The sequence below is a fragment of the Ambystoma mexicanum genome, chromosome 10, assembly GCF_040938575.1.
Source record: "Ambystoma mexicanum isolate Mex_15411 chromosome 10, UKY_AmexF1_1, whole genome shotgun sequence".
Taxonomy (NCBI): domain Eukaryota; kingdom Metazoa; phylum Chordata; class Amphibia; order Caudata; family Ambystomatidae; genus Ambystoma; species Ambystoma mexicanum.
This window is the reverse complement of record NC_090932.1, coordinates 1,002,430,865-1,002,457,084: the sequence shown is the minus strand read 5'-3', so window position 1 is coordinate 1,002,457,084 and position 26,220 is coordinate 1,002,430,865. Positions and strand designations below refer to the sequence as shown.

At 48.4% G+C, this 26,220-nt stretch overlaps 1 protein-coding gene across 2 annotated transcripts in view; it reads right to left on the bottom strand.

The window, feature by feature from the left end:
- Positions 1-3,679: 3,679 nt before the first annotated feature.
- Positions 3,680-26,220, bottom strand: part of CHRD (chordin) — a 41,722-nt gene continuing 19,181 nt past the window's right edge. For both annotated transcript variants that reach the window (XM_069618785.1, XM_069618786.1), the window contains exons 10-23: positions 25,306-25,453; positions 23,980-24,086; positions 23,337-23,453; positions 22,461-22,617; positions 18,961-19,202; positions 16,220-16,333; positions 15,364-15,576; positions 14,274-14,367; positions 13,374-13,421; positions 10,985-11,088; positions 10,032-10,134; positions 9,472-9,626; positions 8,338-8,425; positions 3,680-6,474 (exon numbers count right to left, since the gene is read on the bottom strand). In XM_069618785.1, coding sequence (XP_069474886.1) covers positions 6,407-6,474; positions 8,338-8,425; positions 9,472-9,626; positions 10,032-10,134; positions 10,985-11,088; positions 13,374-13,421; positions 14,274-14,367; positions 15,364-15,576; positions 16,220-16,333; positions 18,961-19,202; positions 22,461-22,617; positions 23,337-23,453; positions 23,980-24,086; positions 25,306-25,453 — 1,758 coding nt within the window. In that variant the 3' untranslated portion in view covers positions 3,680-6,406. The remainder of the gene's footprint in view (positions 6,475-8,337; positions 8,426-9,471; positions 9,627-10,031; positions 10,135-10,984; positions 11,089-13,373; positions 13,422-14,273; positions 14,368-15,363; positions 15,577-16,219; positions 16,334-18,960; positions 19,203-22,460; positions 22,618-23,336; positions 23,454-23,979; positions 24,087-25,305; positions 25,454-26,220) is intronic.

The following is a 26,220-nucleotide window of genomic DNA, read 5'->3' as shown; positions in this document are numbered from 1 at the left end:
AAAATACTGGATTAAATGCACAATTAATTGTGGGATGATTGAAGAAGTCAGTTCAACTCTGACTCCTTTCGTCTTCTATGTTGTACCCAAGCTGCTGAATTAGCACAATCGTTCCCCAGATTTGCAAACATGTTTGTGTTTTCTTTATGGAATATTCTTATGGGTCGGTTCACAAAAGAAGCTACTCTGAGTAACTCTGGGTTACTAGTGACTTATATGTGGAGAGGGCTATTAGATTTGGATAAGATATTACCCTGAGTAACTCTGGCTTACCCTTCACTTGCACATGGAAAGAATATTTAATTTGCATAAGCAGTTACTCTGAGTAACTCTGACTTACCCTTGACTTACACGTGGACAGTAGTAATCAATCCACATAAAACGTTACTTTGAGTAACTCTGACTTACCCTCAATTTACACGTGGAAAGGCTATTTGATTTGCATAATACGTTACTCTGAGTAACTCTGACTTACCCTTGACTTACACGTGGCAAGTACTAGTCACTTCACATAAAATATGACTCTGAGTTATCAACATTTAATAGATCAGTGCTTATATACATGCAGATGGGACATATTCTGGGATTTCGGGGGACCCTGCTGGATTCTACACCAGCTGGCTACTCAGTAGGCACAGCGTAGTAGTCCGATGACAGCTGATCATTTCACCCCATGAGGAATGCGGTAGACCCTTTGTCTCCAACCAGTAGATCGTGTGCTACTGGTAGCTCTCCTGGGGCTTCTCAGTAGCTCTTTGCATCAGAAACCAAAATGATCACTCTCTGTTTATTTTGCTGTCTGAAATCCATGGGCATCTTCCTCTGCCGCCTCGACCTCTACTTCTTGCAAAGCAAACAGTCAAAAGCTGTGTGCACAGTGAGAGGAGGGTCTGCATCTGGGCTTGAAGGGCTCAGACAGTGTCACACGAGGGGTTACAAATCAATAACAAAAGCAAATAGGAAATGGTACAAATGCTGGCTGATTAAAAAGCAAAGGGGTGCATAAATGTACATGCCATTTGAAACAAAGCTGGGGTTGGGATCGTTTCAGTCTCACTGTGTTTCTTTAGATTCTTTTTGGTTAGCATTACTTTGCATACTAGTACGTGAAGACTTTCAATCAGAATGGGGAAAATAAAGCTACAGGTGTAATCGTGTTTTGCTCTGTGTGGATGTGTGTGTGCGTGTGTGTAGAAAAAAGACAATCCGTGCCAGCTTGCAAGAAAAAACGTACATCTAATGTTAAGTGTTGATGTTTATGGTGAAACTGATTTATTTTTAAATGAAGATACTGAGTTCTCTCTTTTATAGCAGTAGTACCCCAACTCTATTAAAGGTTAAGATAGAATTTGCTGTGATAATATAGGAATCCAACCAATAACAGCAATTTGACACTTATGTAAATGTGAAAAATTACTAGCGGACTGCATTCTGGTGCTTGCCACTACGGGCCTCATTCCGAGTTTGGAGATAGCCATGGCGCTATTTGTGCCATGGCTGCCTCCAAAACCGGGTCAGGGTCCGGTCTGGTTGAATGGGGACTTACCGGGGCATTTGGACCTGTGTGGACCCGGTAAGTCCCCATTCAACCAACCATTCCCCATACCTATTTGAGCCCCCATAGGGCTCAATGGGAATGGAGGAGGCGCTAATTACGGGCCTGCGAATAGCAGGCCTGTTATCAGCGCCCTGGTCCCTTAGCGGGACCCGCAAAGAACGTGTGGTCAGACCACACATCCTTTGCGGCTCACGCTAAGGGACCTCGGAATGGGGCGATAAGGGTTTAACGGCACCGGGCTCCTTACCGGTGACCGTTAACCCTTACCGCCCAACTCGGAATGAGGCCCGTATCTTTAAAAACTAAACAGCAATGTAAAGTCGAAATGTGCAAAAAACAGGGGGTTTTCAGCCTTTCAATACTCGGTTGAAATGGTGCAATTTATGTGCAGTGTTTTTGTTAACAATTGGGCAAAACACCATCCAATTTACAAGTAATTATCAAACACATGGAATATTCCAATATGTCTGAGGGAGCTGCACGTGCAAGCCAGGCATGGCCCATTGGTCATGCACCAGACCTGCATGACTCCTGCATGGAGAGGAGGTGATCCTGTGAGCTGTTCCCTGTGTTACTGCCTCCCTCCTAAAGGGCAGATGGGTATCAGGTTGCTACCCATTATGAATTAGTCACCCCTAACTACCATACTCTTTACTCAAAATGTTTATGTAATGATGTGTATATTGTCCGCCTGGGTTTTTATATGATTCGTGCATGTTTCAAGTCATTGCTATACAACTGAATGCTATTTTAGCCCTGTGATTTACACTTTTTGCATATAAATTGATCACATGGTTTCCACATGTTCATTTTTTCAATCTTGCCAATTATTTTTACATAAAAGCATTTAAGGGTAGTCAGCAAAGTAGGGTTTGGCCTACTTTTTCTTGGCTGAATTCTGTGACTTGGAATGTGAGAAATGTGCATGAATTGGGGATACGCTAAACTGGCAGAGAATTTTATTTTGACAAAGCAAAACATGGTATATGCTGATTTAAATACATTGATTGAAATACTCCTAAAATTGTTTTTTGCACATGCAGCCCCAAAAAAGACACAAACTACCGTTCTTGGAATCCTGGAGGCAGATGTGGATGCACCATCCAACACAAAGGCAAAAGATGTCCATTTCCATCCAGAGAGGAAAATCAATTTCTTTTCTTCCAGCATAAAAAGAAAATGTGCATCTTTAATCTACAGTGCCCAAATCACAGTGGGTAAAAAGTGTAACGTTGATAGGCATTTTGCAATAATACACACACATTATGAAAATAATGTTCCTAAAGGAAGCTGTCTGCGATCCTAAAAAGTAGGTAAGCTAAATGCTTCAATGCAAATGCTGTTAAAGAGGCACCCTTCAAAGTTGCTAATTATTTGATGAAAAACAAATGTACTTTTATCGATGGTAAATTGTGTAGAAGACAGCGACTCCAGAGTCTGTTGTAAAAGATTTTGAAAACTGTCCTGAATGTATGTCTGCCATGTCAGGTGTTCACGTAGGTGCAAACACTCTGACAAGGAGTGTATCTGCACTATGCTTGTTTACCTCTGTGAATCTGCCTTTTTCAGATGAACTTCCTGAAATCAAGCCTTTGATCCCATCTGACAATATCTGAGTGCTGTGCTGTTTCAAGCTACGCACCAAATTAAAGAGCACTGGTGGATAGCAAGCAGTGTCAGCCTTCACATTGAATGCCACGCATAGCTTCCTACAATCTGATATGCTCAAAACATTTTAGGAGGTGGCTACTAATAAAAAAAAGAATCAAATAAACATGTTTTTGAGTTGTTAATATGGTAAATGCATGTGTTGTTCCTTTTGTATGTAAAGAGCAAATAAACTGAACAAATCTTGGTACACATTCTCATACTCATGGACATCACAACTGCAGTGGCTCCTGCCTATTGCCCATTAACTACAAGTAGCTCTTGCCAACGTAAAGGTTGGAGACCCCTGCTCTAGACGGTGTACCTTGACACTCAGTGATTGATAAACCCTCATTAGGACTTGAGTGCCCCACCAGTGGGAAGTCAGCATCAACTTCAAAGTCACTTGGTGTAGTGCGCCGCTCTCATTTGCATAGACATGCAGCGCTGAACTGATCAAACTGGAGACATGTCGCCATTTCAATTGGTTTTATTTCACATTTAATAAATACATTAACGACAGTAAAAAAAAAAAAGAAATCTTTACAGGTGGAAGCACCACCCGCAACTCGCTGATAGTTCTCTGCAGGCGGGAGATCGCCCACCCCCTCCCAGCGGGAACACCTAGACCTGGGCATGGGATTGTTTCTCGCAAATGGAGTTCTTACACTTTCTCAAGGAAGCTCTACATGGTGGAAATGAGCCCATAAGGATGGATTCGCTGCATACTGTGGATCATCCATATGGCCTGGCAACCACTTCATGGGGGGTTAGAGTGAAGGTGGGCAGTAGGGGTGGAGATTTGATCACCCTATTCTAAAGCAATCTGCGTGTTTAGGCCATCAACCACGTCCTGCATGCACAAGATTGTCACTTGGGAACTTTCTATATATTTGGGACACCCTCATTTTTTGGACATCTTCGTGTAGGGCATGATCCGTCACTGGTTGACTCTTGATCATGGTGCAAGTCCTTTTTTGGAATCTCTCCTGGAAGTGCAATACCTAAGACTGGTGGATGCTTTCTCTCTTTGTAATCACCCCCGCTGGTGGGACATCTACACGTAGCAGACTGCCCAGGACTCTTAAGAGTCTATACTGTAAGGAAGGGTGATCACGACTCACTGAAGAACTCATCACATGCCGGGGGATGGACCATCGCTCACAGAACCTATGTGTGCACCGCCATCGCTCACTGTTGGACTGGCTACATGTTTAACACTCTCGATCAATGATGGAATCTTTAGACATGGGCCGTCGCCTCTGAACTATGCGAGGGGTTGGGGGGGTCACCACAGAAATAGAGGACACACACAGACATGATAAATAAACAATTAAAAAAGAAAAGAAACACATATTTACAATATGTACAAGGCAGCCTTGGGATGTTTGTTGATATTGGTGCAGACGGCTCCGTCTTTTGCCCTGCCAAGGAGGGACCATGACCACTGAGTACGCACTCACAGACGTCGATCCTGAATGCCTCTCCTTAGCCTGTAGGATGTGGTATCTGATGGCCTCTATGATTTGTTGAGGGGCAGATGAATTCCCTAATTTATGGAACCTTCATCTCTAATGTTCAGCAAGTTAGGGGCTGGCTACTCTCGGCTTGGCTTAATCTCTACGCTGGAATAGTTCCCACCACTACTACTCCCCTCCCATGTATTCTCCAAAGTCTGACTGCTGCTTTACCTCCCTCCGCCTGCTCAGGAAGTAAAGCTTCATGAGGATCCATGACCGATGTGTGAATAGGGCCCCGTGGTGACCTCAGACATATAAGTAAAGGGTTCCAGGGGCATGGTGCGTTCATGAGTGCGAGTACACGAGTCCCTGTTTTGGAGTGGGAGCCTGTGTGCATGTGGGGAAAGTACCTGACGTCAGACATTCTGGGAAGGCAGGACATTAGGAGCATGAGGAAGGCCTTGAAAAGGTCCTTGTGGAGTAGCATCTGGAACCCTGGGGGGAAACTGTCCATTCTGTGTATGACTATGGCTACTAGGTGTGTCCACATTGGTCTTTATGTGGGTTGTAAACCCTTTTTAACCTAACTGCTGGGCTCTGAGCAAATACGTCCTTGTATCGGAGAAGATATGGCATGTTAAGCAGGTGGCGCCTCTTTTTGGCATATAATATTCTGGTATATGACTAAATAGCCCTTGTTAAGCCGGTTGTTGGCTGATAATGACCATAATGACTGAGTAGAAACTGGCTGGAGGTAAAGGGATGCTTCGTCTGTGCCCCTTGGGGATATTCTTTGTACAAGACTAGAGGACCCAAAGTAAGCCGATCTTGGGACCCTACTAGACAGTAGCCCTCACAAAGAAGTAGTAAGACTGCAGTTTCTCCATGATGCTGATATCTGAGCTTTTTAACCTCATAAACAGTTTGAAAAGTTACCCTTGTCTCGCATCTAAGCTACAAGGCCACTGTGCAAGATGAGAAGTCCTCCTAAAGAAAGCTGCACCTCGCGGAAGAAGAGAAGGCCAGGGTAGGAAGGTGGGTTCGTGCACCAGGAAGGGTGTGGCCTGCTGGATACATCAGCCCCTCTGCCGAGGAGAAACTCTATTTCATGCTGTGACAGACGGGAGCACAGTCCACAAGAACAGTATCTGGTTATTCAGTAATGTCTCATGGGCAATAATATCTAACCAAGAGAGAAGAGAAAGGACCTCGAGTATCCATCACAGCTCCCATCTGCCAATGAGAAGGAGTAGCACTATTCCAGCATCTTGCCACACCTCCTATAGTAGTAAGAGAAGATGTTCACAGGAGTTCAACAATATGTCACACTGGTCACCTCCAAGCTGGTATTCTTTTCAGGAGTCAATTTTTTTGTCGCACCTCCATCCAATCAGAAACAAATGTGTGCATGTATCGCATCAGGCATTCCCCTCATCCTACCAGAGGGGTTTGCATGAGTCCAGAGTCTCATCACTCCTCCCCATCTCATATAAGATGGGGTTTGCATGAGTCCAGAGTCTCATCACTCTTTCCCATCTCATATAAGATGGGGGGTTGCATAAGTCCAGTGTCGCATCACAAGGTCCCTCCAGGGGGCGTTTGCTGCATGAGTCCAGTGTCTCATCAATAGGTTTTCAGGCTCAGAATTGGAAGCAGTGTTTCCTCGCGTCACGGCTTCTTTCATTTGATCACTCCTCTAGTCACTGCAGCCTTCACTCTATGGCGTCCACATAAACCAGGTCTAGGAGCTCCAGGTGGGTCTGCGCACATCTTCTCTCAACTTATCACTCTCATCATCCACTGAGCTGTCTATATAGGGGTAGAGAAGAAAGACATTAGAGGGGCATGTCACAGGCTACACGTGGAGCAAACTATTGGTAAAATCTTTCTCTAAAGCACACCTGATATGCCCAAGACCATAAGACCAATGGGAAGCACACAGTAAAAACAAAGGCACAAAGTCAAGAGAGCGATACTGGATGAGAAAGAGAGCAAGAGGGAGATAGGGAAGAGAAAATGAGTGAGAGAAAGATAGGGGGAGTGGAGAGCGAGAGGAAGACACGGGAGAGAAAGAGAGTGAGAGGAAGACAGGGGAGAGAAAGAGACCAAGAGGAAGATGGGGGAGAGAAAGAGAGTGAGAGGAAGACAGGAGAGAGAAAGAGAGCAAGAGGAAGATGGGGGAGAGAAAGAGAGTGAGAGGAAGACAGGGGAGGGAAAGAGAGCGAGGGGAAGATGGGGGAGAGAAAGAGAGCGAGAGGAAGACAGGGGAGAGAAAGTGAGCGAGAGGAAGATAGGGGAGAGAAACAGAGCGAGAGGAAGATGGGGAGAGAAAGAGAGCGAGAGGAAGATGGGGAGAGAAAATGAGTGAGAGAAAGATAGGGGGAGTGGAGAGCGAGAGGAAGACACGGGAGAGAAAGAGAGTGAGAGGAAGACAGGGGAGAGAAAGAGAGCGAGAGGAAGACAGGAGAGAGAAAGAGAGCAAGAGGAAGATGGGGGAGAGAAAGAGAGTGAGAGGAAGACAGGGGAGGGAAAGAGAGCGAGGGGAAGATGGGGGAGAGAAAGAGAGCGAGAGGAAGACAGGGGAGAGAAAGTGAGCGAGAGGAAGATAGGGGAGAGAAACAGAGCGAGAGGAAGATGGGGAGAGAAAGAGAGCGAGAGGAAGATGGGGAGAGAAAATGAGTGAGAGAAAGACAGGGGGAGTGGAGAGCGAGAGGAAGACACGGGAGAGAAAGAGAGTGAGAGGAAGACAGGGGAGAGAAAGAGACCAAGAGGAAGATGGGGGAGATAAAGAGAGTGAGAGGAAGACAGGAGAGAGAAAGAGAGCAAGAGGAGGATGGGGGAGAGAAAGAGAGTGAGAGGAAGACAGGGGAGGGAAAGAGAGCGAGGGGAAGATGGGGGAGAGAAAGAGAGCGAGAGGAAGACAGGGGAGAGAAAGAGAGCGAGAGGAAGACAGGGGAGAGAAAGAGAGCGAGAGGAAGACAGGGGAGAGAAAGAGAGCGAGAGGAAGATAGGGGAGAGAAGCAGAGCGAGAGGAAGATGGGGAGAGAAAGAGAGCGAAAGGAAGCTAGGGGGAGTGAAAGAGCCATCTGATCTGAAGACATAGAACCGAAGAGAGAGGGAGAGACGTTGCTAGGGGAGGGCCAGGGGGGCTATTGCCTCGGGTCTGGTTGTAGCCCCAGTTACAAGCAGAGGCTACAACCAAAAGGCTAGCTAGTGAGAGAGAGAGAGAAAGAGAGAGAGAGACTGAAAGACAAATGGAGCCAGAGGAATTGACAAAAGACAGCTGCAGCGATTGCCTGACAGAGGCATGCTGTCAATCACAGAAAAACTGACAGCGAAAAAGGAAAATAAAAATCACCAGGGCTGAAGACTGACTGGTGTATTCAACTGATAAGATTGAAAGATGGGTAGACACTAGGAGGCCCACAAACCTCCCGGAAAGCACACTGGAAGATGCATCACACATCACACAGAGGCAAACTTGAATCACTGTTTCAGTGACAGTGAGTACATGTGCGCAGCCAGCCCACCAATTGTGGGAGAAGGGCACTATACAAGACCACTGACATTAAATCTGATCTCACGCCATCTCGCAAGGATGACAACAATGTTGCATTATGCCGGACCTAACATGAAAGGACATACATCAAGGACAGGTGGACTTCTACTGACCTCTGCACTTGGAACAGCACCTGTTCTTATTGTTAGTGGCGCAGGTGGCTGCGGTGCACTCCTGGCGTCTGCACTGGGGCACACCGTTCTGTAGGAAAAAGGGGACCAAGGCATTGCATTAACACTTGTGGGGTATTTCAAAATTATCGTAATTGAAGCTGTGCAAATCCATGTTCTCACAATCTTTGATATACATAAGTTGAACCCTCTGTCTACATGGGATTTATAAAGCGCAAACCTAACCGGAAAACAACAGAGGACTGTACATAGAGGAGGCAGTCAGGGGGATACAGGCAGGGGGACACAGGGGGATACAGGCAGGGGGACACAGTCTGGGGGATACAGGCAGGGGGACACAGTCTGGGGGATACAGGCAGGGGGACACAGTCCGGGGGATACAGGCAGGGGGACACAGTCCGGGGGATACAGGCAGGGGGACACAGTCTGGGGGATACAGGCAGGGGGACACAGTCCGGGGGATACAGGCAGGGGGACACAATCTGGGGGATACAGGCATGGGGACATAGTCAGGGGGATACAGGCAGTGGGATAGAGGCAGGGGCACACAGTTAGGGGGATAAAGGCAGTGGGTTACAGGCAGGGGGACACGGGGATATAGGCCGTAGGATACATGCAGGGGGACACAGGGGGATACAGGCATGGGGACACCGTCAGGGGGATACAAGCAGTGGGATACAGGCAGGGGACATAGTCAGGGCTATACAGGCAGGTGGCAGGAGGCACACAGTTTGCTGTGATGAGCAGGGGGAGAGGAGAGAGTGGAGTGGACCTTATAATTCCAATCCCTCGCCCATTCTCTCTCATTACAACGCAGGGATTCTCAGACAGATACATTGGGCTAGTGAGGTTGAGAAGGGGCAGCACCTACATATTGTTTTAACATTTTCGAGAAATATCTAAAATGATACAATGTAACACTGGAGTGAGTCTTTGCACGTTAATATCCATGGAAGGGCTTCGGCTATCGAAATAAAGGGTGAGGGTTATATTTGTAGAATTGGTTGGCTGTTTCTGAGCCCTGGATTCCCTCCCCTGAAACGTTCAAGGTTACCCCGGGCACCACCCTTGTAGTTGAAGAAACGCCCTAGATGGGCAAGATCGTGGGATACTCACCACACACCAGCAGGTGATGCACTTCATCTCCCCGAAGGGAGGCACAGTAGGGTGCCAGCTCTCGTTGTTGGGGTACCAGTGTCTCCCAAACTTGCAGGCTCTGGGACCATCTGATTGCATCATCTCAGAGAGTTCAAAGGGGCTCGTCTCAACCACTGCAAGGAAAATGCAAAATCACTATTAAGGGACATTGGAAGAACCTTCTGTGGGTTCTCAATATTGGAAGGGCAGACGGTGCTGCTGTCCAGCAATTACACGGTGTGGGAGGGAAGTGCACATAGACCCCATCCTAGGACAGAAGGAGGTGCTTCCAGCATTCACTGTGGCACTGACTGACATCTGGGTAAACCCCAGTGCAGAAGTCTGCAACCTTTGGCTCTCCAGATGCTTTGGACTACAACTCCCATCAGCCCTAGCCACCATATTCAATAGAGGGGTCAGAGTTCAACACATTTGGAGAGTTTCTGGTTGCAGTGCCTTGCCTAGTGCATCATGATGTGTATGGGTAAGCACCGCCTGCATGATCCCAGTGGTGCACAGGTCACATCATTGGTACATACCTGGGCATTGCTTGCAGCAGTCAGCAGGGGCAACACGGACTGGATTTGCACAAGTGAGACGCGGGCATTGCACTTTCTCACAGTGCACTTCACCAGTTGAACCCTAAGAAAGGAGAAAAAAGACCATTGTACACATTAGACAGGACCATTGCAGAGAGCGGGCAAGGGGAGTATCACTGCAAGAATATGAAAGAGTGAACATGCAGGGATCGTGTCACAGCATAAATCCACTGGCGCATGCCCCAGAGGGTATGACGTAGGGAGTCTGCCATTGTAAGATGTCATGGAGCATGTGACAGTTAAGGTTTGCCATCAAGCATGCCATAGGGAGTGTCAATGGGAGTGTGTCAAGAAGCATATAAGCTCTTGAGTCTGACATCTTTGCTCAGCCTCCAAAATACAGGCTTGAATTCTGCAGGGGTACAATCTTTCATCCTTCTGAGGTCGAACACTTTGAGTAGCATAAACTATTAGGCAATAATAACACCTATTCTTGCAGTGCTTAGAAGCGGGAAAAATCCAGCACAAAGTGCTATGTAAAATATGATGTTATAATGTCAAGGGTGAACGTCTCAGGATAATGCCATGCTGGGGGTAAAGGGACTGGCGAGAGGTCTTCCTTAACCGGGCAGTATAGTTGTGGCGGTAATCAAGAGCGTCTTGCAGGTACTAGTCCATGTGGGGAATGATGGGGCATTAAGGAGGCATTTTCCTTGCTGGAAGGTATGAGGGATGGAGAGGTTGATCAGGCGGTGTAACCTTGCTGGTACAGTGGTAAGAGGGGTGATTGATCCAGGGTGTTTGTTGATGGTACAGGTGTCTTGGACATCTGAGGCGAGTGAGGAGTTGATGACTGGTGTAACACACTTCTCGAGGCGGAGTGTTGAGGGAACTGATGCTGCATTACACATCCTGCAGGTGCAGGAAGGGGACTGATGTTGGGTGCTACATACCTTGCATGTACAGATGGCACATTTGATGAGCCCAAAGGGAGGCACCACAGGGTGCCAGCGAGTGCCGGCTGCCCGCCAGCTCTTATCTCCATCAAAGTAGCAGCCTGGAATGAAATTGAGGTGGAAAAGATTAGCCCTTCCAAAGATGAGGTGGCAAACGGTTACATTTTCAATATTATTGTACTCATAATTGAGACCATTATTATCAATATGGGTATTAATAATGCTATCATTACTAACTTCATTACAATTATCATCCTTTGTATTACCATCCTCACAGTCATTACCATAATCACCATTACAATCTTTATCACCTTTAATACTGGTGTTCTGATCTCACCCTTTCATCTTCATTGATAGCTTTTGGCAGCCTCACAAGATTAAATGCGGGAGCATTGAATTAGCGAATGCAAAAGGAGTGGGATGAGATTAAGAGCGGCAAGGCAGAAGGATAGGAATCTGCCAGGGACCATCCTATAAACAAGAGTAGAGCAGTCTGGGGGTGACCTGACTCACAATATTCAGGGAAACAATTATCAATACTTTGAGGGAATCCAACAGTGATTCAACTGGTGATATCAGAGGATGGGTTTGCCAGAGATCAGCCTTGGCATTGTTGGAGGAATCAGGAAATGAACATCATCCTGATAGTGAATTTGGATTGGGAACGGTGATCACACCCAGGGCTTTTTGGTAAGATTCGGATTCAAACCAGCTGGAGGCTTTAAAAGAACCAGTCAGATGAGCCTCAGAACTATGTCTGTAAGTGACCAGACTCATCACAATAGGTTCATATTCCTGAGAGATCACGTGGTCTCAAAATGTCACCAGACTTACAATATCGAAAGAGGAATGTGAAAGTGGCTAGCTCTGTAATTATTGGGGAAGACATCTGAAAGATGACCAACCCCATGAAAGAGATGACTTGGTATGAACAGTCCCATAATAACAGGAGGGGAATATGAGAATGAGCAGGTTAATAACAATGAAAGGAAGTCTCAGCATGACTAATGCCATAATAATGTAAGAGGAACCTGGGAATAACCAGGCTCGTGATATTGAAAGAGGAGTCTGGAGATGACCAGGCTCATGATATTGAAACAGGAGTCTTGGGATGACCAGGCTCATGATATTGAAAGAGGAGTCTTGGGATGAACAGGCTCGTGATATTGAAAAAGGAGTCTTGGGATGACCAGGCTCATGATATTGAAAGTGGAGTCTTGGGATGAACAGGCTCACGATATTGAAAGAGGAGTCTTGGGATGAACAGGCTCACGATATTGAAAGAGGAGTCTTGGGATGACCAGGTTCATGATATTGAAAGAGGAGTCTTGGGATGACCAGGCTCATGATATTGAAAGAGGAGTCTTGGGATGAACAGGATCATGATATTGAAAGAGGAGTCTTGGGATGAACAGGCTCACGATATTGAAAGAGGAGTCTTGGGATGACCAGGCTCATGATATTGAAAGAGGAGTCTTGGGATGAACAGGCTCACGATATTGAAAGAGGAGTCTTGGGGTGAACAGGCTCGTGATATTGAAAGTGGAGTCTTGGGATAACCAGGCTCACGATATTGAAAGAGGAGTCTTGGGATGAACAGGCTCACGATATTGAAAGAGGAGTCTTGGGATGACCAGGCTCATGATATTTAAAGAGGAGTCTTGGGATGAACAGGCTCGTGATATTGAAAGAGGAGTCTTGGGATGACCAGGCTCATGATATTGAAAGAGGAGTCTTGGGATGAACAGGCTCACGATATTGAAAGAGGAGCCTTGGGATGACAGGGCTCATGATATTAGATGAGGGATGCAGAAGGCATGTGAATTCAGCATACAGTGACCATAATCCTCTGCAATCCGGCAACGCTGTGTGCCATTATGTTTGGAGACATCTCGGAGAGTACAAGCCTTCTGGCTTTGAGATAGAAAAGCTTGAAGTCAGGTGTGTAGGCCATTAACAAAACTATTTTGCCAGCCTGGTGTGTAGCTATTATTAAGAAGTACAGAGGATCAATTTAGACTCCCCACACCCACTCAGATCCTTTAGAGTAGACCCTTAACACAACGTGCTAGCATCTGGGATTTATCATATCATACAAAAATGTCATGAGATGTTTTGGGGCATTTCTGGGGTTGCTCATGAACAGCATAGGTGTGATTTGTGAACTGGTGGTCCGCAAGAGCTTGGTAATGATTACAGAAAAACATCTTAAAGTGGATTAGTACAAGAGGAAGAACAGTAGGTTCTGGAAATCCACTACTTTCCATACAAATAGATTAAGACAGTGCGCAGACGATTCAGGGAAAGGTGGGAGAGAATTGTGATAAAGCAGAGGAAGGATGAGGAAAGGGACAACAGTGGAACAAGGAACTTACGCAACACTTACCCTCATTTGTAGCCGTAGGCTTCACCTCTATCTTCACTTCTTTTATCTCTGTTTTATTAGGAAAGACAGAGAGAATGTCAGGTGAGGATTGTCAAACACTAAACATAAAATTGGATTTTGATAGATAAGGGATTGAAACATCACAGCAGAAGCAGACACAAAAGCATCACCTAACTAATGAGAATCGGGATTTAATAACACCCTGTAGTTCGTTCTCCATTATGCAGGAGGTTAGACACTGCACGACCCAGATGGACAAGCACCCTGTATCAAAGTCAATTCATAAACCAGCCTCACAAGCATCTAGAAGAAGAATCACATAGTAACCCAGATGAACAAGAACCCCATTCACTAGCTCCCTAAGCAGCCTATAATTCAAGAGAATACACATGTCATCAACCAGGGAAGCAAGCACTACAATGCAATCACCAGTGCATGTTGCCAGATATACCACTGTCACCACAGAAACCACCCAGTAGGACCAAGTTCAAACGATCCCATAAAACAGAATTTCAAGCATGTTGTCCCAAGTGATCATAGATTTCATTGTCCATGGCCAAAAGCATCTCATCATACATGACACCCACAAAATCACTGCCCACTAGAACCACAGCATATAAAACAGGAGAAACATCACTTGATAACACATAAAAACGGGTTCATTTAGCACAGGAGACTTTGACCAACCAAATTACATCCCAGGAGAACCTCTCTCTTCACTCCACTGATTTAATCATCAAATCAATCTTAGAGAATAACCTAACAACCCACTCTCCACATGATTCAGATCCGGGATGAGTGCACCCACCCTTCGGAAGAACCCACTGGGCCAGCCCACTGACAGCAACTGCTCCCTTCATCCCGCGAAGGGGATGGTTCCCTGTGCTGTAGGGCACCTACCTTTACAGATGGGACAGCAGCGGCCTTCCAAGTGTACCACCTGGGTACAGTTCAGGGGCTGGCAGATGATGGGGTCGCAGATCACAGTGCGTTTCTGCAAGAGAGAGAAGGGAGTTATAGCCTGGGGGAGATGAAGGGAGAGAGCAAGGGGTAGAGAAAATCATTTACGGGGGAACTCGAACAAGACAATAGGAGAATGAGAGTATGGGTACAAAAAGCAGAAAGACGCAAATTACAATGGTAGCGGGGGGGGCATAGAGAATTGTCAGAATGTAGATAATAGGAATACATTTGTGAAGACGAGCTTAGAGGGGAGGGAAGCATGCAATTAAAACTAAATTCCCTCAGATTTTCCAAAGGTTCGGTCGGGCCTCTGACCATGCACTCCTTGAAGGTTCACCCCCAATGGTTCTGGGAGACAGGGCCCCTCACGCATGGTAAGGCCTTTGGAAGCTAAGGTTCCTTACAGAATGGCCTCTTGTGTCAAAGCCACAGTTTGTCCCCTAGAGTGAGGGTCACTCACAGCATGGGCCCTGGAGTCAAGGTCACTTGTAGTGTGACACCTTCAGTCAGGGTCACTCACAGCATGGTCCCTGAAATCACTGTCATGTGTCACTTGCAATATGGCCCAAAGTCAAAACTACTCACATTGAGGCATTACCACAAATGCACATATTATCTCAATAGTCTGCATGGGGTGAGTACTACTCTTAATGGGTTCCATCAGCAATCACATGGGATCAATTAATCTTCGAGGGGGCACTTTGCTCGGTGCAGCTCTCAGCTGGACACATGGGTCCAGTCCCCCTCTCTCGGAAGCATCAGGACGTATCACTCTCAGTGTGTGGCATGAGTGACTGAGGGGCCGCTGTGTATGCATCAATTTTAATGCGGTCAATTGAAGCCCATCAGCTCTCAGACAGCTCTGGAGTCATGGAGATGTTGAAAGACAGCATGATTCTCATTTGAGCCCCGGATTTCCGAATTACTCTCATGGGAGCCGCTCAGCTTCCTACAACTTCCATTCGGCCACGTGGAGCCACCATGGGACATTGGACTAAGGCTGGTTGTCAGCTGGTGGTGAACTTACCTGGCAGCTGCACACAGAGCACTTCTTGTCATACTCGGGTGCCCAGCGAGATCCATGGGCCCTGGTCTGGCCTTCAAAGAAGCAGGATTGAGGGTCCTTCTTAATATCCTCGGGGTCCCTTTGCTTGCCATCTTCCAGGCCTTCATACTCATACTCCGGATCCTCTGGGGACACGGTAAGGCGCCCCGACTCACAGCTGTTGGGGATGTGCACCTGAAAGAATTGCAGAGAAAGTAAGAAGATGGTGGCTGCATCACAGATCAGAAAACAGACTGAAAAATGGAGCCACCTGCTGAGTGACAGGGCAAGATCTGCGTGGCATTGTCTCCACTCAGCGGCCACACAACAGACTCGCTGAGATGTCATGTCTTTTTAATGATAACTCATTGCTCAGCGTGATATCACAGCATGCCGCCACGCCACCATCTGTGACAACATTGCACTTTTCTTGAAATCACACCATCCAAAGGAGGGGGTTGGAACAAAACAAGGCCATCATTGACAAAGACATGGGACACCAGGGGGCCAACGGATGGCCCCTGGTGTTAGGGAGAGCAATTCTGGAGACCAAGTAAGGGTTGTGGAATCCCAGAAGTTAGGAAGAGTAGACTGGGGTATGTATGTGTATGCTGTCATGTTCTGCAGTTCGGATATGCACCAATAGACCTTGCTTTCCAGGGCACACTATGGTCAGACGCCCAGGACCACCCAGATGCCTGACGCTACACAAGCATCCTGCAGCCTGAAGTACCTCTGCTCATTGATGTCTGACATCACCGGGGTTCCTCTGGGTTCTAAGGCCCTGAGCACTCAGGTACATCCTGCTATTCCAAGCAGAAAGCTTCTCTGCACTCACCCTGCCGCGTATCTCGCCTCTGGGGTTCACTTTGGTGCTGACTTGGATGAAGGCCGATCCCTTGGCCAGGTGACTCAGAAGTTCTTTGTCGAGGTCCTTCACGATGCCTTGAGCCTGAGGAGCGAAAGAAGGACAGGGATGAATACTTTGCTCACTCACCTTTGCTCACCCTCACTCACCTTCCACCCACATATTTTACTCGGGCCTCTTCTTATGCTGAACTGAACTCGCTACAGGTCTCCAACCAGTCAATAACCCCCCGTGTTTTCCTGACTGCTGCTCTCATTCACGTCCTCAACCCACTTGTGTCCACCTGCTCCTGTTTCCCCTCTATCTTTTTCTCTGACGTTCTGCTTTTCCTTCCCTCTTCCCAAATGCACCCTTTCTTGTGCTCTTGGATGCACAGGTTTTGCTCCTCTTTTTTCGACGACTACTTCCTCTTTCATTCTCTAACCTCCCCAACCTCTCTGCCTCTCCTTCCTCCCCTCTTTGTCGCTGTCTCTTTCTCCCATTCGCTTTCTCTCTTCACTCCTCCTTTGTCGCCTCCTCGCTATTTCTGTTCCCCTCTCTCCTGTTTTATACATGTATTTATTTATTTATACGTGGGTTCACTTACAATAAGTCTTTCACCTTTCACATTCACTTAAAAAAGTACACACAAATCTCTTTAAAATGATTTATTTCCTTACTTATTACACTCTTTATTTGTTCACCCCTCCTTCCCGAGTCTTTGCTTGTTTTCTCCACTACTCTCCTCTATAACACTCGCCCCCTCTCTTCCCTTCTTCCTCTCCTTCATGGCCTCTCTCCTCCCTGTTTCCCTTTCCCTCCCTCTGTCTTCCCCATGTTCCCCTCTTCTGCCCACCCCTTCGCCTCTTCCTCGCTCGTGATAAACGCGTTTATTGCATGCTAAGTCGGCCAAGCCTTTGCAAAGTTTGTTTTGAATTATGTAAACAGGCATTAAGCAAGTCAGAATTGATTCTAATTTATATATGTACATTCCACCGGGTTTCTCGGTGTCCCAATCCCTCCCCAACACTTCTGCTCACCCCGCCCCTCTGCGTCGCATCTCTGCCCCCCCCCCTCCCATCCCTCTTTGCCGCCATTTCCTCGAGCAGGCCTTTTCCTGCGTGCCTCTTTCTGCCACTTCCGGGTCCTTCCCACTCCTCTGAATACCTCGTCCTTCCCTCCATCTCGCACAAGCCATTGCTCATGTGCCGCCCGCCTGGCTGTCCCTCCTACCTTCCTCTGTTTATTTCTTCTGGCCACAGCTGTGCTGGGAAGGCGGCCGCACACATGTTTTCGTGGGTTTGCTGTGTCATGGTAGGGGCTTGTTTTCCTGGAGGGAATCCTGACGCCCCTGCGGCCTTCCCAGCAGTGACAGGGAGCTGGAGCAGAGCCTCCACCACAGGCGCATCAGATCTTGCCCGGCTCCTGCCCAAAGTGCCTGGTAGGGCCCTAGTGGCGTTTCTCCGCTCTCTGCAGCCCTCTGCGCCACCCACGTTCGAGTTGCAGGCACGTCCAGGGCCTGTGGTTACCTGGTCAGGTTCGTTTTCTTAGCCTTACCCTGCCTTTGACTGGTGCCCTAATGACTTGAGGTGGTGAGAGACCTGGTGTTACACGGGCACTGCGCCAGAGAACTCTACACCCAAACTCCATGCCAAACACTGTAAATGGCTTGAATTCATCATTAGGTCATCTTTTGAGATGGTACCCAAGCAGATAAAAACCCACATATCAACGTGTGGCAAAATGATGCGATGCTTTTGTGTTTGATCTTTTTGCTTGCTTCCTCTGTAGCTGAATGCCGTCTATACCTCTCTAGATTGCAGTACCCAGAAGTTGTGAGGTTACCCAAAGTCTGACCCGGCCAGGCCAAAGAGACACGCCCAGCAAATCCCTATTTAGTCATGCTGTGAAATGAGCCAGTGGGTTTAGCAGAGGGCCAAGTGGGCACATTCTAATTTCATAACCACCTGCACACATGGCACAGCCTGGCAGCTGCATTGGCCATTCCTGAAGAGAACTTGTGGTTGAATAGAGACAGAGGCTGTGTTTTTGTGATGCTCCCACCATTGGTGACCCCATCTCTCACTTTATGTCTCCCCTTTATAATGTTTGAGCTGCCCAGGAACCACCTGATGCAGGCACTTCCCTTCATCCAAGAACCCCCTTGTGTAGCCTAAGTGTGCCATTCTTAACTACCACTGGGTGCCCCTTTGTTGCCCACATTTGCCTCTTGGTGCTTCCCTGGCCTCCTTGTTCCTCTGGTGTTCCATGCCATAGCCATTTCTGTACTATAATAGGCCTGACCTTGACCTTTTGTATTGTGCATGCCTACCACATACAGTCCTTTAAATAACTCCACCACCCTCACTCAGCAAGCTCTTGACCCTACTTTTCACCAGCATCACCATCTCGTGGTGTTTTAAGGGTTGTACCTATCTAGCGCGGCATTTCTTTTCCATGACACTTTTTGCCCCCACAGCTCTCTGGATCTCCTCACTTGCCCTGAGGGCACAACTTATTTAAATGTCTGCCCGAGTGTCCTGCTCAGGCTGACCCCTCCTTGTATATTTGCCAGCCTTACTTGCTGCCGCACCCCTTCCCAGATGCCACATGAGCCCCCCACCCCTTGGTGGTATACACACTTCGCATGGTCCCCACATTACACACCAGGGCCACCCTGAGATCCTAGCAGAGAGTCTGGTGTCCCCTCCACCGGGGGATTTCCCTCTCACCTCGGAGCCGTAGAAGCCCTTCAGTAAACGCTTGTGTTCCTGGCTGTTGTCCCGCGTCTCTCCGATCTCGGCAAAGCCATGGAGATGAACGTTAAGGGTGGCGTCATCAGGCTTTCCGAGCCCCGTGACCACGATCTCGTAGTGCAGATGGCAGTGCTCGTCCAATGAGATCCAGGCATGTCCCGCAGAGGCCGTCCGGATTGGAGGGATGACAAACTGGCCCGCCAATGGGATGGGGAGCTCTATAGAAAGACAGGGAGAGAGAAACACAGTAAGGCCACCAGTTAGAAGACATACTACAGGATCATAAGAAGATCTTTGCGAAACAGGGCAGAGAGGAGCTCATTACTTTCAGCCTGTGCACAGCTGGAGCCTTTCAGCTGCCAGCCTCAGTGTAGGCTGAACCCAGGCACTGCCATCTTAAAGTAAGAAGGCCCCCATATACTGCAAACAGAGAATGGAGGAACCGTACAGAGGTTTAGGCTAGAGGCACCCATTTGCAGGCAACCCCTGATGAGATGGGACCCAGTTTCTCCCAACCACTGGTTATACAAATCTTGCACCTGAATACCCCAGGTTAGAATGGATCGAGCTTCTGCCAACCTCAGGTTAGGGAGCACTCCATTATAGTCAATGGCAGCTGGCAGGGAACGCATCATTGAAGCAGCAGAAGAAAGGACAGCTCCCCTCATTTCCCCAGTAGAGGGACCTCATTACAGCCAATCTATGAATTGAGGTGGAAAATTGCAGCAAAGAGGATGTGGCTTCCCTCATTTACCCAGTAGAGAGGACCTCATTACAGCCAACTTATGAATTGAGGTGGAAAATTGCAGCAAAGAGGATGTGGCTTCCCTCATTTCCCCAGTAGAGGGACCTCATTACAGCCAACCTATGAATTGAGGTGGAAAATTGCAGCAAAGAGGATGTGGCTTCCCTCATTTCCCCAGTAGAGGGACCTCATTACAGCCAATCTATGAATTGAGGGGAAAAATTGCAGCAAAGAGGATGTTAGAGGGGATCTCATCCATGCCGCAGTCTGGATACCAGGAATTGCCAGGTGCCCCGGGGTAGGGTAAAGGGGCACCAGGCTTTTTTAAGGCCCGCTGCCCACAGACAGCCACATGCGGCACGGCCAGTTGCCCCGGGGTGCCAGGAATTGCCTAACTGGACAATATGGGTAGGGCCAGTGTCGGGTTACAGCAACCCCCATTACAGCCAACCTTATGTTTGATGATGTAGCATGACAGCCATACCCTCTATGGAATGGACAACTTTTTTTCACACTTGCAACATGGCAGAAGCCCATTTCAGCCACAATGGGATTAGAAGGAACCCAGGATAGAGTCAATTACCAGCTCCAGTTGACTAAATCTCTGACCCAAACTCGCGCACCCCAACCGCCTTCACAATAGGGACCATGCACTTAACTCTCAAGGTGAACCTCTTTCTAAGCACTCTCACATTTGTCATATAAGGAAACTGGGGCGCCAGGATAGACAGAGATGTACACATACTAAAAACATTTTGCAACATGGGGATACTGGGGTCATATCCGCATTCATGAGGGCCAGACAGAAACACCTAAGTTCTCTGTGTCCCCTCTATGTTTAAGGCCAGATGCGCCCCCCTGTGACATCTCTGCTTCGGTAAAGAGGACCTTGTCAATGTTGGTCAGTGGACAAACGTCTGCCCCCCTACCCATCCCTCAGGTACCAAGCTTTCCCTCCCTCTCTGTGGTACCCGAGCCCCCGTTGCTATGGCGAACCTTTGTCGCTGCAACCAGTGACAGCTCGGGCAGGTCAGGCGCACTCCGATGCTGGAGCTGCGGCCAAGGATTTCAAACAAGGAATTTCAAGGAATAATTTGAACATGACGGAAAACTTGAGCCAAGAATTCAACCATCTGTGCCAGCAAACAGGATCAGTGTGTCAGGACGGAAAATGAGGACCAGATGTGAGGTGAAGGCTCTCGGCTCGCCTGTCTCCGCGGCGCTGTGGCCGTCTTAGACCTGCCTGCTCCCTCTGCCCCGGCTCTCGCTCGCGTGCGCGTCTTGGCGCCTCTTTCTCCGCTCGTCTGTCTCTTACCCGGTGGGTCTTTCAGTGCTTCCTTGCTCGGCTCTTGTTCTGATTTTGCCCATCTGCCTCCCGTGTCCTCTCTCGCACATTCTTGCTCTCGGCGTCCCCCCAGCTCCCTCACTTTCTCTACCTCCGACCTTTCGCACTCTTCACGGCCCCTCGGCTGCTGCTTCCTCTCTCTCTCCTCATATATCGCGCTAGAGGCCTCTCGTTGTCTCTTAACAGCTTTCTACTAGCCTCTCCCACTGCTTTTCACACCTGCTTGCCTTCTCCCATTCAGGTCTGCTTTGCTCCCCTCTCCTTACACTCCTTCCTCTTTTCCTTGCTGCTCCCCCTCTCTCATCTCTGTGTGTCTACATGCTCTCGACCCCCCCCCCCTCTCTCTCTCTCGCTTTAATTGTGCTCTCTGTCTCTTCTCTGGCATTTCACCTCTTCCCATTTCTACCCGTGCCACTCCTTTCTTCTCCCCCCTTGGTGTCTTTACCTCACACGTTTAATCCCTTGTCCCATCGCCCCCCTCCCTTGCTGCTTCTCTCCCCTTCTGCTGGCTACCCCAGTTTACCTCTGACATGTTCTGAATGGAGCTAATAATTACCCCCCGAGGACCGCCCTGTGCAGCTGCACTCCCCGGCCCAGTGAAGGCATTCCCGGATCACCTCACCGCTGACAGCTCAAGAATGCTTCATCAGCTCCCAGAGGCCGGCCACTCTCCAAAAACAGGCCCCCGCCATCCCTCCCCGCAGGAAGGACCCTCCAAGACCTCAGCAAAGCCCAAACCACTGCCATTGTCCCAAAGACAAAGGCCCTGCTGACCTCCAAAGCCCTTGCCATCCCCGACCACTGCAAAGACTTCTTCCTCATTCTCCAAGCCAGCTCCACTCCCCACTCACTGCACAGTCACCCCTTTCCCCGGGTTCAAAGCCCCCACCCTTCTGCCCCTCTAACAATGGGCCCAATGTGAGACTGCTCCTTGATCTGAGAGGTTGGTGGAATAGAGGACTTGGACGCTGACCTGCTGAAGACTGTAGGACCCCCACTAATTTATCAAAGTAGGCGATGGTGCATCCACAACATAGTGTGTGAAGTGGGTATGATGGGCTTAAGGACTTTTCTTGCTTTCACTCCTGCGGAGGAAATGGGTTTGGGGGTTCATGAGTGTGGATTTACCTGGCTACCAGGCCCACAGTGGCAGCACAGCAGAAACATGACCAACCACGGTGTCATGAGCAACTTTGATATCAGGCCTACAACCCTATGGCGTAAATATCATCAACCAGTACGGCATGAGTATAGACTTACCTTGATATCTTCTATGGCGTAAATATGGTCAACCAGTGAAGCATGCATGTTGATTTACCTTGACATCAGGCCCAGGCCCGTGTGGCATAAATATAACCAACCAGTGGCGCATGAGTATGGACTTACCTTGATACCGGGCCCACAACCCGCTGTAAGGCAGGGACGTGATCTGGCCCCGAAGTTCCCCCTCCTCAAACTCTTGGGTTGCCACGTTGATGAAAAGCTCGCTCTGGAGTAGCATGTGCAAATCGCGCGCATTCATCTGCTCCCACACACCAGAGGCCTAAAAAACAAAAGGAGGAGGCAGTGAGGCTGCTGGTCATTCCCATGGAATCATCTCTCCATCTTTGCAGACAGTAGCGGAGGCAGCTTTTGTTGCTGGAGGGTGCGGGGGATAATAGGACGTCAGTTGGAGGCCGGGGTGCGCACTGGGCACCAGGGTGAACGTGAGGGGGGCACTTACCCTTTACCTCCACCCACATCTGGTTTCCCGGATGTGATCATTTCAAAATACAGTAGCCCCTGATTGGTCAAAGGTGCCATCAACAAAAGCTGTACTACCAATCGTCTCACCAACACAAGATAGTTTGGAGCTGTATCTGGCGATGTGTTATGATGTTTACATTTTGGACATGTGCAAGGCAAGCATTTGATCCACACCATACACAGGCATCACGTGCTTGGTGAATGGATATATGAAAGCGCCTGACTCAGAAAGACCATGTTTGTGATATGGGGGACGGGGGCCCCAGATTACTTCTGTGCAGGTGATAAAGTCTATCATAATCAAAACTGTTTGGACCACCGGGAGGTTTTAGAGGTAATCATGTCTATTACAGGGATGCAGCAAGCAGAATTATCATTCGACCCTATCGAACAGAAGACCCCCTACCAAATGCAGCACTACAGACCTTTCATGAAGGGATCGACCCCCTCCAATTCCCCAGCCCAAATCTCGTAGTATACCCCATCTTATTGTTACTGCTCTGCCATTGCACTTACCAGCCCATTGCTGTAGTCTCCCGTCATGTCATGTAGGACAGTGCGCCGGGTTTTCCTCCTGGGTTTGGTCTCCAGAGTAATTCCAACCACTTCTGTCTCTGTCGCGGCTACTTGCACCTGTAGAACACAATTGGTCAGCAGAAGAAGTTGTGTGACCCCTGTCTTAATATGCCCATGGGGTATAAACCCAGTAAAGGAGAGGTTCATCGGCCATCCCACTTGCCGGCGACTGCCCGGTCCACTGATACCCACCCAGAGAAGCGAGCATGACTGCTCAGACCTCAGAGCACAAAAGACAGGATGGGCACTGCTCAATGTTTAAATGCTGAGGGACTCACAGGGAAAGTGTGGGCACTGCCCAATGCTTAGAAGCCCCAGGGCGCACTCAAAACAATGATGGGCACTGCCTGGTACTTGGCTACCTGCAGCGTAGAGTTATCAGGTGGGCATCCTGAATGCCCTGAAACCCAAAGACATATATTGAGATGGGTTCCGCAAATTATCAGGAAGATGAAACATACAGCAACGAATGGGCACCCTCAATGCTTAGATAACCCAGGGCACTGTAACCATTTGCGAGCATTGACCATGCAGTGAACATTTGACACGTGACCGAGGTGTGGTATGGTGTCTTCTTCTATACCTGGTATTCCAGTGTTCCGTTGGCATGTAGAGTGAATTTGGCCGAACCCACAGCTCCAGTTTTGGTGGCGCTCAGGGCATCTCCCCCAGACAGAACGCTCTGAATAGCTGAAAGAGGAGTACAAGGGCGACATTGTGATAATGATACTTGCAATAGAACAATGAAGCAACAACACACTCCTGCAACCATACGAAACAGGCCCCATCAGAGCATAACACCCTCCCAATAGGGCACTAACCCTCGTTGACAAACCGTCTCTCCTTATAACACATTTACAATCAGAACAAACATCCCTCTATGCAACCTAACTCGCCTCCTATAGAACCTTCACTATATGGAGTGTTACTCTTTCTATGTACAGGTTGCCTTACTATAATGCAGTTCCATGCCCTCTCAATGCCATTCTACCTTCTCTTTGTGTGGTTAACTTACACCCCAAGTAGTTTTAAGCTGCCTGATGTAGTTTTACCCTCTCTATGTATTTCCACGCTCCATCTGTGCGGCCCACACGCCTTTCGTGCAGTTCCACTTGGCGTTCGGGTAGATCCACTTTCACTAATGTAGTTCCACATTCTTTGCGCAATTCCACGCTGCCTATGCACAGTTCACTCACTCTATGTGCGCTTTCACTTTCCCTAATACAGTGCCACTGACTTTATGTGTACTCTATGTGTACTCCGCTCTCCCTATGTAAAAGTCCACATGTCTTTGGTGGAACACAGGACAATCTTCCCAACTCAACCGTACCCCAAAGTATCAGAGATCCCTTTGCATGTAGGACCCTTATCTCTCCTTGGGTTAGCCTCTACAGCTCCAGCAATCTCAGGCAGGGGTAAAAGAGAGTTAGAGCACCTCACTCTCCCTCTTTATACCCTGCCTGAGACCTCTTGGCTCTATGCTTCTGGCGCTCAGCAGAGGTGCCCGCTAATGATGTCGGTGCCAGGATGCCCCCCCCTTTCTGGTGCCACCCACTTTTCAGCCCACCACCGCGCCTCCAAAGCCGCCGCTAGGCGCCAGAGTGGCTCTTGTTTTCAATGCACTCAGCAATCAATTTGCTTTGTCCCTTTCTCCCAAGCCCAACCCCAAGCCCGGGAGAAGGTAACTTAACCGCAGTAATGATGACTCAACAGTAATTGATTTCACATCCATATTTCGAAACAAAACAAATGGGGGTGACAGGGGTGTCCCCCATGTAATGGGAGGGAGGGGTGATAAGCAAACCCTCCGGAACAGTAAAGGAGAGGGTGGGAAGGTGATCAGAAAATAAACAGGGACACATGAACCACATACTATTGACCCCACACCCATCAGGGCTATGTCACTCACTGTCACAAGTCTTCTTTCCAGTGATGTAGCCTGAAATCCGGTGACTCTGCTTGCCCTGCGTTTCCAGGGTGATCTGAAGCTGCCCATGTGCCAGCAGGTACATCTCTCGCGTGGACAGGTCCAACACCACCTCTGCAAAGTCTTGATCCTGGGGTAGGGCAGAAAGAGATTGAGAGAGAGACAAAGAGGTGAGTGTTGGAAGGAATGGGATGATCCTTTGTAGAGTTTGAGATGGCATTCTGAGATGCACTCTATGAGGGCTTGGTGGCATGCCTCGTGGTGGTGGCCTACACAACATCCAGGACTGCCTGATTTCATTGCGAACAGGGTGTTTACAATCTGAGGGAATAGGGCAAGAGCTTGGACTGAGACAAGGCCTTCAAGCCAGAACTATCTGAGAAAAGAGCACTTCTGCGGGACAAACAGAAGATATCAGCAACCCACCATTCCCTTCTGAGCTGGATAAACGGGTTACAGACTATCAGGGGAAATGTAGGGACCAATGGATGCCTCGAGCTTGTCGAGACGTAGCATGCAGAAGTAGTCGCTATGGAGAGAATAGCCTCAGTGGTCAATGTTTTCAAAAAATGATGGCAAACGCTCTGGGTTAGGAAAGTAATCTGAAGCTTTTTGTGGCAGATTGTGTACTCTCAACCAAGGCAGACTATTATGAGAGGAAACCGATCACACACACAGGTTTATCCTTAATCACACCCTTGACACCAGTGGTAGATTCTGGTCATCCAGTACGTCATCTGGTAGTGGGTTCAATGTGTCCACTTACTTTTACTGTGGTGGGTTCCGTAACCCCACTGATTATAATGGTAAGACGCTTGGTGTATGCTCGGATTCCAGTGGCATTCTCTGAGACCTACGGTCAGAGCTTCTGTATATGCACTGATTGCTCTAAGACAT